This window comes from Chlorocebus sabaeus, chromosome 11 (assembly GCF_047675955.1).
Source record: "Chlorocebus sabaeus isolate Y175 chromosome 11, mChlSab1.0.hap1, whole genome shotgun sequence".
Taxonomy (NCBI): domain Eukaryota; kingdom Metazoa; phylum Chordata; class Mammalia; order Primates; family Cercopithecidae; genus Chlorocebus; species Chlorocebus sabaeus.
This window is the reverse complement of record NC_132914.1, coordinates 104,894,526-104,908,671: the sequence shown is the minus strand read 5'-3', so window position 1 is coordinate 104,908,671 and position 14,146 is coordinate 104,894,526. Positions and strand designations below refer to the sequence as shown.

The 14,146-nt window shown below is 40.9% G+C and overlaps 1 protein-coding gene across 3 annotated transcripts in view; it reads left to right on the top strand.

Moving 5' to 3' along the window:
* Positions 1–11,495, top strand: part of PRDM4 (PR/SET domain 4) — a 28,010-nt gene extending 16,515 nt beyond the window's left edge. For all 3 annotated transcript variants that reach the window (XM_037996582.2, XM_008004564.3, XM_008004563.3), the window contains exons 8-12: positions 1,062–1,147; positions 1,999–2,126; positions 3,095–3,409; positions 4,851–5,019; positions 9,834–11,495. In XM_037996582.2, coding sequence (XP_037852510.2) covers positions 1,062–1,147; positions 1,999–2,126; positions 3,095–3,409; positions 4,851–5,019; positions 9,834–10,146 — 1,011 coding nt within the window. In that variant the 3' untranslated portion in view covers positions 10,147–11,495. The remainder of the gene's footprint in view (positions 1–1,061; positions 1,148–1,998; positions 2,127–3,094; positions 3,410–4,850; positions 5,020–9,833) is intronic.
* The last annotated feature ends 2,651 nt before the right edge of the window (positions 11,496–14,146 follow it).

Genomic DNA, 14,146 nt, shown 5'->3' with positions numbered 1-14,146 from the left:
GAAAGAGAGGACAAACTGTTTTTGTCTCCATTTTGTGAGTTAATCCAATTATTTTAACCATTTAATGCATTTGAATTACTTGTGGCAGCTGAGACCATGGACTTTGTTTATATGATAAAAGTCTCATTTTACAATTAACTAAAACATTCCTCAAATATTTACCTTAGGAAATAATTCTGGAATAAGAAGCTAAGATTATGTTTCTAGTTTTCTTTTTTTTTTTTTCTTGAGACAGAGTCTTGCTCTGTTGCCCAGGCTGGAATGCAATGGTGCCATCTTGGCTCACTGCCACCTCTGCCTCCTGGGCTCAAGCGACTCTCCCACCTCAGCCTCCCAAGTAGCTGAGTTTACAGGCACCTGCCATCATGCCCAGCTAATTTTTGTATTTTTGTAGAGATGGGGTTTCCCCATGTTGGCCAGACTGGTCTTGAACTCCTGACCTCAAGTGATCCACCCTCCTCAACCTCCCAAAGTGCTGGGATTACAGGCGTGAGCCACTGCACCTGGCCTATTTTTCTAGTTTTCTAATGAAAGGGGTTAAAAATGCAAGATTTTCACATGGATATCTATTGGGAATGATGCTTGCAAATTTGAAGTAAGGGGAAAATGGGTCTTGTGATCATTGGAAAGGTAAGGTACCATTGTCATTGGGAACTTTAAATTTGGAATGCTAGGCCCATGTGAGAAAATCATGAGAAGGGATGATCCTCTGCCCTTAATGGACATTCTGTCATTCAGTGCCTACTGTGTGATAGGTGATGAAGACAGGTGGACAGGTAGACTGGTTTTTTGTCTTTTCCAGGCAAAGTTTGAATAATCAAAAACAAAGTCAGTCTCTTCACTGAGCACTAACTGTAGGTCTCTGATGGTCTTTACTGTATTGCTGGAAATAGGGAGAATGTTGAAATGACAGCATGTTGGAGAAGGTAGGAATATATTTTGACACCAAGAAAGCTGGGACCTACTGCAAATGAGTAAATGAGATGATTGCTGGCCTAAGTGTAATGTAGTACTTTATTGCATGTCAGTGCATTTGACGTGTGCTTGCTTTCTGTTGGCAGATATACCACAATGGTGTCCTAGAATTCTGCATCATTACAACTGACGAAAATGAATGTAATTGGATGATGTTTGTACGCAAAGCCAGGTATGAGTAGTCTTGGATGAGAAAAATAGTTACAATTTAGATGTTTTTCAGTAGGAAACTTTGCATAAAAGAGAAAAGAGTTAAGAATCCAAATTACACCAACACCTGGACATACTTAAAGCCCAAGGCAGCCTGGCATGGTGGCTCACACCTTTAATCCCAGCACTTGGGTTGGCCGAGGTGGGAGAATTGCTTTGGGCCAGGAGTTCGAGACCAGCCTGGGCAACATAGCAAGACCCTCATCTCTAAAACAATTTTTTTCAAATTAGCTGGGTGTTGTGGTATACACGTGTAGTCCCAGCTATTGGGAGGATCACTTGAGCTGAAGAGTTCGAGCTGTGATCATACTATGGTGGTGCTGTTGCATTCCAGTCTGGGTGACAAAGTGAGATCCTGTCTAAAAAAAAAAAAAAAAAAAAAAAAAAAAAAAAACTTACTAAGGAACAATATAGTTCTGATATACATGTTAGCTGCACTGAATTTGCAAGTGGGTGCCTTTTCTTTATATTGGCTGTTAGTCCACCCCTGAGTTACTGGAGTTAATCCTTGTTTAGCTAGCTATCTCCATGTCATTGTCATAATGTTTTTTAAAGATTTCATTTTATTTACTTTGCTTCCAATAAGAGACTCTAGTATTTTTGACTACAAAAGGTCATCAGCTAATATGCTGAAGTAAGAATTCCGTTTCTCTACAACTGCCTCCTCATAGATAGGATGGGAAATTACAAAAACATTTCAGAGGAAATAGTTCTGCCTGATCTTTCATATTAGGATTTTGGAATGGGGGGAATGTTGTGCTTAGTATGAATTTCACAATTAATGTGCTTCATCTATTAAATGTGATAACTCAGGAACCGGGAAGAGCAGAATTTGGTGGCTTATCCTCATGATGGAAAAATCTTTTTCTGCACCTCACAAGATATCCCTCCTGAAAATGAACTGCTTTTTTATTATAGCCGAGATTATGCTCAGCAGATTGGTAAGTTAATATATGTTTATCATGAATCTAGCATGGTAAAAATACCAAAGACCAGGATTAAAGTTTTGGTTATGATATACATGTTAACTGAAGCAAATCATATACCTTTGTTTGTATAAAAGCAAACTATTACTTCTGTATTTGAGGTGTTAAAATCTGTGAGGTTCTTCACAAGCTGAATGTTATTGACCAGTAATTCATATGACATGGTCTTTCATGGTAGGACTTTGGTTTGGGGCATTGAAGTTCCTAAGGCTACTTTTCGAGCTAGCACCATTGAGATGTAAACTCACGAAGGACAGCAAAGCCCCTCGGTTTGATTTAACCTGCATAGGCTTTCTCTTTGCCGTGCTGTTTCATGATGACAAGTGGTGTTTAAGAGTTTGTGTATGCTACAAAATCTAAATATTTTGCTTATAAAAGAGACCTTATAATCCAGTATTTACCAAGTGGTTTCTTGGTGCCTGGTACACTATTTTATTTTATGTATGTATGTGTGTATTTAGAGATGAGGTCTCACTCTGCCAGGCTGGAGTATAGTGGTACAATCATAGCCAACTATAACTTTGAACTCCTGGGCTCAAGCAGTCTTCCTGCTTCAGCCTCCTGATTAACTAGGACTATGGGTGTGCACCACCGTGCCTGCCCAGCTAATGATTTTTAAGTTTTTTTTTATGGGATCTTGCTGTGTTGCCCAGGCTGGTCTTAAACTCCTGGCCTCAAGTGATCCTCCCACTTTTGGCTCTCAAAGCACTAGGATTGTAGGCATGAGCCACTGTGCCTGGCCCTAAGTACATTATTTTAGATGCTGGAGATAGAGCACTGAATAAGACATTTGAGTTTTATAGGAAGTGGGCAAATTGGAAATTTGGGGAGAAAGGAGAACTGCAAGCAATCATTGTTAATATCAAGAACAAGTTTTAAGATTCAAGTATCAGGAGATAATGAGTAATTTTTTATTTTAAAAGGTGTTCCTGAACACCCAGATGTGCACCTCTGTAACTGTGGCAAGGAGTGCAATTCTTACACAGAGTTCAAAGCCCATCTGACCAGCCACATCCATAACCATCTTCCTACCCAGGGCCATAGCGGCAGCCATGGGCCAAGTCACAGCAAAGAAAGGAAGTGGAAGTGCTCAATGTGCCCCCAAGCTTTTATCTCTCCTTCCAAACTTCATGTCCACTTTATGGGTCACATGGGTATGAAGCCCCACAAGTGTGATTTCTGTAGCAAGGCTTTTAGTGATCCCAGCAATCTGCGGACCCACCTCAAGATACATACAGGTAAGTTGTGTTGGCCCATCAGAATGGAATTTTTGCAACAATTAGAAAATGTGATAGTAAAGGCTTTGTAGAGGGACAGTAGGCGGAGTTGAGATTTGATGTCAGAGAAAGAATTCAGGGTGGAAACCTTTGTGGTTTAACTGAGATTCCTTGGAGGCTGTCACTTCCAGTTATTAGGATGTTCTGCTTTCCAGGTCTCCCCACCATAGTTGGAAGGCGCCTGGGAAAATGCACTTAATAATCAGGAAATCGATCAATGTGTTTGGACTTAAATAGAAGCTTCTGAGTCTGAGCCTCTCGTTAGAGCTCACCTCAGTCACCAGCCAGAGCTAGTTTCTCTCCTTTAATATTATTGCTCAATAAATATTGCCACAATTTATTTTTTGAGCTTCCATTTTCTAAATTCCATTCAAACCAACACCTTTCTTTTAGTACTTTTTAAGAAAAAAGTTTTTTTTTGAGATAGGGCCTCACTCTGTTGCCCAGGCTGGAGTACAGCGACACCATCTTCGTTCACTATAACTTCTGTCTCCAGGGCTCAGGTGATCCTCCCACCTCAGCCTCCTGAGTAGCATGGACTGCAGATGTGCGCCAGCACACCTGACTAATTTTTGTGTTTTTAATATAGATGGGGTTTTGCCATGTTGCCAAGGCTGGTCTTGGACTCCTGGGCTCAAGCAATCTGCCTACCTCAGCCTCCCAAAATGCTGGGATTATAGGCCTGAGCCACCGTGCCTGGCCACTAACTTTTTTTAATACATACTACAAAATAACTGATGGTTTTAGCTTCCTTGTTTGGGTCATCTTTTCTCCAAATCTTCAAAAGTTTCTTCTTCATCCTTTTGCAACAGAGATCTTATGGCCCACAAAGCGTAAAATTCTCTCTAGCCTTTAAGAGAAGTTTTACTGACCCCTGGCTTAAAGGAATCTTATTTTTGCACTCTTGGAAGGATTTTGTTTCATCCCTGGTTTATAAGGCAATATTACATGTTTTAAAAGATAGAAAACTATGGAGTCTAGCTTGTAAATGTATGTTTCCCTATAGACAAGTCCTAGAATTCATGAGGTTGTTTTTTTCTTTTGTTTTTTTTTGTTTTTGTTTTTGTTTTTGTTTTTTTTTGCTTAATGTTTGTGTTAGCAGGGCATTAGGATTATAACTCATTTTTTTCAAGTTTTATGTATCACCTGTACATTTTTAACAATACATATTTAGATCAGAGGTCCTAAAGGAGATCAGATTAATTTACTAGCTTTAGTTGCAGAATATAAACTCGGGGGCTCTGAATGGTCCTGCATAGACAACCCTAGAAAGTCAAGTGCCACTTACCAGTCAACTCTGTTTCGTTGCTGCCTCTGCTGCATGCCCATATGTGTGCCTGTTTGTCTTGGGGATGCCAGCAGTTGTTTTCTTCACGGTGTGATACTTTGGGCTGATTTGCAGGTCAGAAGAACTACAGGTGTACTTTGTGTGACAAGTCTTTCACCCAGAAGGCTCACCTGGAGTCCCACATGGTTATCCACACTGGGGAGAAGAATCTTAAGTGTGATTACTGTGACAAGTTGTTTATGCGGAGGCAGGACCTCAAGCAGCATGTGCTCATCCACACTCAGTAAGTTATCCTGCAGCCAAGACGTTGTTCCTCAGGTGGGGAGCCTTTGTGTGGCTGCAGCCTGCCTGCTGATTGAAGGGCTGGGGATTCCTGGCTCGTCATCTGTTTCCTGCCTTGGTACCATGGTAGAAGCCTTCTGTGTTCTATGTAGCCAAGCCAAGGTTGGAACATTGTTTTTGGTGTTATCCTGGAAGATTTCAGTTGTTGGCTTCTTTTTCTTATTTTTCACATGTACTCTTTTTTCACACCTACAAAAACATAAAGGCAAAAAGGACTATTGACTACAAGTGGTTGCTTATAGTTGGACAATAGTGTGCACATAAGAGAGTGATGGAGTGAAAAGAGTAAGAGTCAGCAGCCACACCATGAAGAGCCTTTGGTCCTATTAAGAAAATTCTATTTCATTTTAGAAAATGGCGACACTGAAGGATCTGCCAGTCCCTGCCATTTCGGAACTATTCTCTCTCTGTGTGTGTGTGTGTGTGTGTGTGTGTGTGTGTGTGTCTGAATTGCAGTAAAAAAAAAAAATCTTAACGCCCAGTTCGATAGTGTTAGTTATATTCACATTGTTGTGCAAACACTATAGGATTTTAAGGAAAGGAGTGTCCTAGTGACATACCCATTTTGTTAATACAAAGATTACTCAGGCAGCTGAACAGAGGATGATTGAGGGTGGAGAAGCCTAAATATTGGAAGACCAATTAGGAATTTATTGCATGAATCCAAGTGTAATTAAATGTCTAGACTGCATTAGTCACAGTGGTCATAGAAAGAAGGAATGGATTTTGTTGTCCTTAGCTTTTAACAAGTGTTAGAAGAGGAAGAAGACATTCTCAGCTTATATTATGGAGATTCTCTTTAGAAATCTATCTTCACTGAAAACGTTATATTCTTAATGTAGAATTTGGATGGACACTTGGCTTTGATATCAGTTTTTCTGTCTGCTTCCTCATCACAATGCAGCCTGAGATGCTAAACAGCCAAGGAGCCTGGATCTACATTCATAACTCTCAGAAGGACATTCTAAAACAAAGACTTCTTTAGTTTCATTGCTGGTGTGAAATTTTGTAAAATGAGACAGAAATTATCAAATATTACATCAAATTGTGCAATATTGGGGCCAAAAGAGATCCCTGGATCATCTAGTCTAACAGCCCGTCTAGGCAGCTCAGGTTGCGGTAATAAAACACTACAGATTTTGTGGCTCAAACAATAGGGGAGAGACACAGTGAGAGAAGGCAGTCATGAGCAATCCTGGAAGAGGGCCCCTTGACTGGCACCCTGATCTCTGACTTCCAGCCTCCAGGACTGTGAGAAAATACATTTCTGTTGAGAGAATGAAAGAGAAAGAATATGAGAGCTCTGATCTCTTCTCATAAGGACACTAATGCCACATCATGGAGGCCCCACCCTCATGACCTCATCTAACCCTAATTGCCTTCCAAAGGCTCCACCTCACATTGGGTGTTAGGGCCTCAACATGTGAATTTGGGGTGAGGGGGACAAATATTTGTCCAGGAGACTGCCCATTATAATTTCCTTGGAAAATGTGAAAAACAACATTTGGTGCTAGGACTCCACCCAGGAATTCTAATTTAATTGTTCAGAGTTAGTGCCCTGGCCTTGGTATTTTAAAAAGCCCCCCGAGTGATTCTCATGCCCAGCCAGGGTTAAGGACTACTGACTTCATCCATGTGCAAGACTGATTTCCACAGTGTCTCTGGCAAGTGGATGTATTATTTCTTAAATATCACACAGTTAAAATTTGAGGAAAAGTTTTGCTTGAATCAAGCTGATATCAGCCTCTATCCTTTCATTTTACATTTGCTTAACAAATGTGGATATGGACTCTCTATCAGGATGAGAAAATATGGTAAGCCTCTTTTCCAAACTTTCATGGGCTAGAAAGAAGGTTTTGGACAGTCAAAACTTAAAACTGGTATAAGTCATTCATATAAGAAGCACTGTTCCCTCAAACTGTTTTTGAATAAGGCTTTAGGCTTCCTATGGAGATCATTGTTAAAATTTTCAGATGCTTGTATTTTTACTTTGGGACATTTCAAAGTGGATATAGTAGTATTGGCGTCTTTTTATTTATCTACTTAAAAAGAAAACAGCTACAACCCTAATGCCAAATGCAAGAGGAGTTCTGCCCCAGTGTTCCCCCAAGAGTTGGAAGGGTTGTGACAGAACCTGGCTTTGCTCATCCTGTAAGAAAGAGGAAGTGAGAGGAAGAGCAGTGATGTTTATTCCCCAGGTCATCTTGTCTCATGGCTTTAGATACCATCTTATGATTTATGTCTCCACCCTTGTACACCTCACCGTAACTCAGCAGCTCTGATGCTGGATGTTCACTAGGCAACTTAAATCTAATGTGTCCCAAACTCAACCCAATATTACCCCACGAACTTGATTTCCTCCAGTACTGAGCAGCTCATTGAATGGCACCACCATTATTCACCTCACTGGTCAAGCCAAACACCTTGAAGTAATTCTCAACTCAGTTTTTCCTTCCTTCAATTATCACCTTGTCCAGACCACCAGCTTCTCTTCTATGGATGGCTTCAATAGCCTCCCAGTTGATCTCTCTGCTACTACTTCTGTTTTTCCTTATCTACTGCGCAACACAGATGAACACACACACACACAGTTTTCTGTCCACAGTGCCAGAGCAATCCATTTCAAATGTAAGTCAGATTGTGCCTGTCTCCTCTCATAAGTCTCTGGTGGCTTTCCGTCGTATTTGTGTTAAAAGCTTTTTACTATAGTCAGAAGGCCCTTTATGTTATGGTAATAGTACTTGGCTACCTCTCCCGTTCACCTTTATGACTTTTCATATTCTGCTTTGGCCACTCTGACCCTCCCCTTGCTACTCCTTGAGTGTACTAAGCACATCCATTCTCAGGGCCTCTGCCTTAGAAACTTCTCACTCCAGATACCTGCGTGTCTTCTTCCCTCCATTCGGGTTTCTGCTCAAATGTTATCTCCTCAGGAGGGCCTTCCTTGACTATCTTATCTAAAATAGGACCCCTTCACTTTTACCTGGCTTCATATGTTTTCATAGTCTTTATTGCTATCTGATATGTTACACATTTGTTTATGGTATAATCTGTCCACTAGAACGTAAGCTTCAGGAAGGCAGGGACTTAGCTTACCTACATCCTATAGCCCTAGTATCTAGAGCAGTGCCTGGCATATATTAGACACAGTAAATATGTGTTGAATAAACCTCTAAAAACCATAAGACTAGAAGATTAAAAGTCAGACTTTTGATTGGGGTCTTGTTGTGGCCTTGGGCAAGTTCCTTTGTAGTTTTTATGCACATAATGTTCCCCATCTGCAGAATTAAGAGGCTAGATTAGATTGGTGGTTGTAAAACTGCTCCGGGGAATTCCAAGGATTCTTCAGTGCCATCTGTTGCTAGAAGAGGATGGGAGAAATGCTAAGGAAGTTAGGCTTCAGAACGCCCGACTGCACCCTCTCAGTCCTTCCAGGATTTCATTAATCACTTGCTTTAACTGTTTCATATTGAGCTTTCATAAAGACATGGGGTTCAGCTACTCAAAAAAAAAAAAAAAAAAGTTAAAAAATTCCTGGTCTGTGTGATCTCTGAGGTTCTTTTCAGCCCTAAAGTGTTTAGGCCAGGGTTGCTCAAACCTTGACATTATTGACATTTTGACCCAGTTAATTTTTTGTTGTGGGGCTGCCCTGTGCATTGTAGAATGGTTAGCAGCATCCTTGGCCTTTTCCGACTAGGTGCTAATTGTACCGCCCCTCCCCAGTATAACAATCAGAAAGGCCTCCAGACGTTGCCAAATGCCCCTATAGAGGCAGTTGCCCCTACTTGAGAACCACTAGTCTAAGAAAAGGACAGAAAAATGGCAATTCCATAAAAGTAGCATTCAGGGAGTACAAATAACAGCGTAATGAGAGACCATTATGTACTGGCTAATTGGCAGACATTTTCAAATTTGAGTCTTCCAGTTGTTGAGAATATGGGACAACCAGAACCGTCAATGATGGAAGTGTATATTGAAACAACTGCGTTGGAAAACCATTTGTCATTATCTTGTAAAGTTGAAGATGTGCATATCCTTTGATTTAGCTATGTAGCTCTTGGGTATATACCCTAGAGAAACATATGTATTGCAGGGCACCTTACAAGTATAAAAATGTTCAAATGCCAGGTGCAGTGGCATGCACGTATAGAGCCAGACACTTGGGAAGCTGAAGTGGACAGATCACTTGAGCCCAGGAGTTCAAGGCTGCAGTGCACGATGATCACACCAGTGAATAGCCATTGCACTCCAGCCTGGGCAACATAGCGGGACCCTGTCTCTAAAAAATAATAATAATAATTTTAAAAAATTTAAAAACATTCATAGCACTCTTGCTTGTGATGATAAAAAACTGGAAACCACCAAAATATTCATTAGCTAGAGACAAATCCAGTACCATAGATAAGTTGTGGTATATTTGTAAATAGTATACAGCAGTGGAAGGGAACAATTGATACAGCAACTTGAATGAATTTTATAAGCCTCATATTGAGAGAATGCAGCAAGACAAAAGAAATACATATATAATTTACATAGAATTCAAGAATTTACATAGTATTCTAAAACAGGCAAAATCAGCCTACACTGTTTTAAACTATACTCGTTTTATGAGTCTTCTATATATCGCCTATGCAGAAGCCTGATTTGGAAGGATAGAGCTGCTCTGACAAAAGGCCTGCGATTATGAAGAATAAGTGTTGCCTCAGTTGTTATTTGTAACCCCAAATCAAATGTTTTTTCTTGTGTTCCTCTTAGAGAACGCCAGATCAAGTGTCCCAAGTGTGATAAGCTGTTCTTGAGAACAAATCACTTAAAGAAGCATCTCAATTCTCATGAAGGAAAACGGGATTATGTCTGTGAAAAATGTACAAAGGCTTATCTAACCAAATACCATCTCACTCGCCACCTGAAAACCTGCAAAGGGCCCACCTCCAGTTCATCAGCACCAGAGGAGGAAGAAGAGGATGACTCAGAGGAGGAAGATCTAGCAGACTCTGTGGGGACAGAAGACTGTAGGATTAACAGTGCTGTATATTCAGCGGATGAGTCTCTCTCTGCACATAAATAAAAGGAAAAGAAACAAGCTATTTTGGATGAAAATGCAAATGGAAAACCATGCATAACCAGTTATCTACTATAATGGTTTTTATATAAAATGGTTCCTGATTTATTTTCAGCCAATAATCGCAACAGACTGGGAATGAATAAAGCACTTACAGAAGAATATCCTAATGAAAATACTTTAAAAAAATTGGGAAAATTGAGCATGTGTCCTATTTTTAAGTGATGGACTGGGAGGGAAGTGTCGACTTCTGAGGTCTGTTGTTTATTTACATGATAATCTGGGAGATGCATTTATGCCTGAATCAAAGCTGCCTTTTGCTCAAACAAATCAGATTTATTTCACATTCTTCCATTATTCCATTTTCCTGCTGGTCCTGTGACTTGGTAACATTCTAAACTTGGTCCTTGCCCCATAGCCATCCTGATTGACTGTGTTTTATGCAAACTCCTGTGACTTAACCACATTATGGATTGGGACACAGCAGCATAAATGTGCTACTTGGCAGCTAGTAAGTTTAAAGCAGCACCTGCCATAACTGCTCCTGGCTACTTGGGAGTTTAGGGTAGATCTTGCTTTCCAAAGTTTCAGCAGGTGCCTGGAGGGCAAATAAAAAAGCAGCAGTCAGTCAGTCAGTAGTCAACGATGGAGAGAACAAGAGGAGAGATGCCTGGCCTCTGCCAAAGAAATTAGCTTTGATGGAAGCCTGCGTGAGTCACCTGGTTATTGTGACATGGAGGTGTTTGTAAGTTTAGACATGGCTCTCTGTCTCTGGTAAGCTTCCAGCCATTCAGACAAAGGGGGCCTAGAGATATAGAGAGCCCAAATAATGCCTGCTGGATTGTCTCCTGACGAGTACATGTGGACTCAACTGAGGAAGGGAAGGAAGGGAATAATCTTTTATGTTTCATTTACCTTATGAAAAGTATTAAAACTTTGCCAACTCAAAATAACAAATTATTTAATGCATGTGCAAAGTTAGGTCTTCCCAGTTGTCTTGGTGCTGAGGAACCTCATCAGAGAAGCATGGAAGATGCCAAAGTATTTTTGGAAGGTAAAGAAGGCTGAATGGTCACCATATGGGTCTGTTTTCAGGGTCCCAGCTTAGTTAAGTCACCTGTGCCCCTGGTCATTGTGTCTCCCATGCATATCCAGCATTTTTCAGAAGCAGACCCATCCTTAAGTTGACAGGGTTGATGGAACATGCTCTCCTGCTCAAAGCACAACCTCTGGGTTGGAGTAGAGGACTCTGGTGGGAAGGATTTGCTGCTAATGTATGTATGGAATGAATGTATTTCATTCAGATCTGTATTCCTCTAGGAAGGATTAAAATTAAACTTTTTTAAAATACAGGATTCCTCTGGTAGTCTCGTTTTATGGAGGAAGGAGATGAGTGAGTCTTCTAGGGAAAGTCAAGTACAATTTGAATCTTTCTGAGGTTAGAAGGAGAGAGAGCATTTTTAGAGTATTACAGCTTTCGAGTTCATATTATTGTTTCTGCTATTAGTACTTAGATAAACTGCTTCCTGTGCTTCCAGCCCTCTTCTGCCCTCTTCCTGCCTAAGGTATGCCTTTACTCTGTTACCTCCTTGTAGTAATGTGACAGGTCTGCAGTGGAGAGTTGGGGGATGTGTTGTGGATGGTTAGGGGTGGCTGCTGACACTGGGTCGTGACACTTCCCTCAGGGCAGCTTTATACTCAGCCTTTTGCCGAAGGCATCCAGCTGGCAGGTTCCCCCATTCTCAGGAAACCACTGGTACTGGAACTCTAAGCTCTCTTTCTTCCTTTATCTCAGTAGCACACACTGGGTTAATTTCCTTCATTCCCAAGACTGAAATGATGCCCAAGATCGTTATGCCTAGTGTCACAGAAACACAAACAGCTGAGGAAGCTTGGAAACTTTTTTAGTGAAAATGTAGCTGTTAGTGCTTAGTATTTACAACTGTCTCTCCATTTTTTTACCTCTTAGTTTTAAATTCTAAGTCATTTTCACAAGATGAATAAATGAGTAAGTGCCCTTTGATATGAATATATTCAGCTTTTTCTGCCCATTTTGGGTGGCCTTATTGCTGCTGTTTAGTAAATGGTCACGGTGAGAGGCAGGATATGTATGTAGACGCTAGAGCCCTGCAGAATGTTCTCTAGTGTGGGCTGTGCTGTGTGATGAAGGTTTGTAACCTTAGCCAAATTATGTAAGCTCTCTATGCCTCTTCCCTTAACTGTAAATGGAAAGTATTAAGAGCGCCTCTTCATTATACTGTTTAGATGTTAAGTTCATACATGTCAGTGGCTCCCGCAGTGTTCAATGTAGAGTAAACAGTAGCTGATATTCTTTAGTTTCCCATTAGTCTACATTTTTCATTTTAACATAGGTTTCTACACTAAAAAAATTGAGGTGTAGAATACCCAAGAAGCCTTAGATTTTAGTAATATAAATAAGACTGGAATAATTTGAGTTTTCAAGGCCAAAGCCTATAAACTAGTTGAGAGTATTCTTGTAGCTCACTGTATGCTTGGCATTTCCTTCTCAAAAAGGTGAGTTGCTCATAATCCTGGCATTTTTGTTGTGCTGAGATTCTCCGCGGGCAAAGAGGTAACAGGAACTAGAGTCTTTGTCAGCCTTTTCACGCTTGACCTGTGTCCCTGCTTTCTAGTAAACACTCCTTTACCTGTGTCCCGAGAAGCATAAACATGCCAGAAGCTGTCAGCCCCTCATCAAGTATGTAAACTTGATTTAATCACCAAACTGCATCTTGGAGGCACACACTAAGGAACGACATATCTCCATATACATAAGTGATTATGGTCTGTTATGGGCTGAACACACCGCCCACCACCAGATTCATATGGTGAAGTCCTAACCTCCAGTAATCTCAAAATGTGACTGTAGTTGGAGATATGGTCTTTAAAGAAGGCATTAAGTTAAAATGAAGTCCTTAAGTTAGGACCTAACCCAATATGACTGGTGTCCTTAGAAAAAGAAAATTTGGACAAAGCCTTATACAGAGGGAAGATGATGTGAAAACAGAGGGAGAAGACATCTACAAGCCCAAGGAAAGAGGCCTGGAACAGGTCCTTCCCTCACAGCCCTCCAAACAACCCTGTCCTTGCTCAGATCTCAGACTTCCAGCCTCTAGAACTGTGAGACAATAAATTTCTGTTTAGTCGACCCAGTCCATGGCAATTTGTTGTGGCAGCCCTGGCACACTAAACAGTCTAATCAAATATATGCTCTTGATAATGATTGCTTAAAGAGGAGCAGCTTCCAGTATAGTGACTTCATTTTAACCCCAGCTTTACAGATGAGCATGAGCAATATAAAGGCAGTCACCATTTCTAGCGGTGTATATTGCCGCCAGCAGATTTCCCTACTAGTGAAAGGGATGAAATCACTCCTTAACAGCTTTTTTGCTCCTTAGTTTTTCTTGCATATGCACTGTTGAGGATCATTAGGCACTCAGGCCTGTGTAGTCCTCAGACAAGGAGAGCGTTCTTTTCAAAAACCCATTTATTAAGTGCTGGCACACTTTAAGGCATTGTAGGGGGAACAGAAAAATGACTAGGGCTCTGATCCTGCCTTTGGATACTCAAAGTTTTGCAGTAGCTCAAAGATCTGTCCTCACATCAGGATTATCTAAGGAAATAAGAGATGTTTAAGTGTCCAGGTGAGCCCCAGCCCTACTGATGAGCTTCCAAGGCTCCCTAGGTGATTGTGAAGCAGTCCACAGGAGTCTTATGCTGGGAACCATGCAAGGTATAGATGGCAGATATCTATACTAATGCAAGCCAGACTGTGGTCAGCCTTATAATAAAGGAACAGAATTTCTTAAGATCTAGGGGCAGGAGCGAAAAGTCACTCCTAAGAAGTCTAAGAAAACTGGTAAAGTTTTAATTAGATGCACTCATGTGAGACTTAGATTCAGAACTGAATTAGGCAGGGAGAGAAGCAGGGCCTGAGGTATCTACTGTGCAGGCTTGGATATTACCAGTGAGGTGTGGTTTTAGA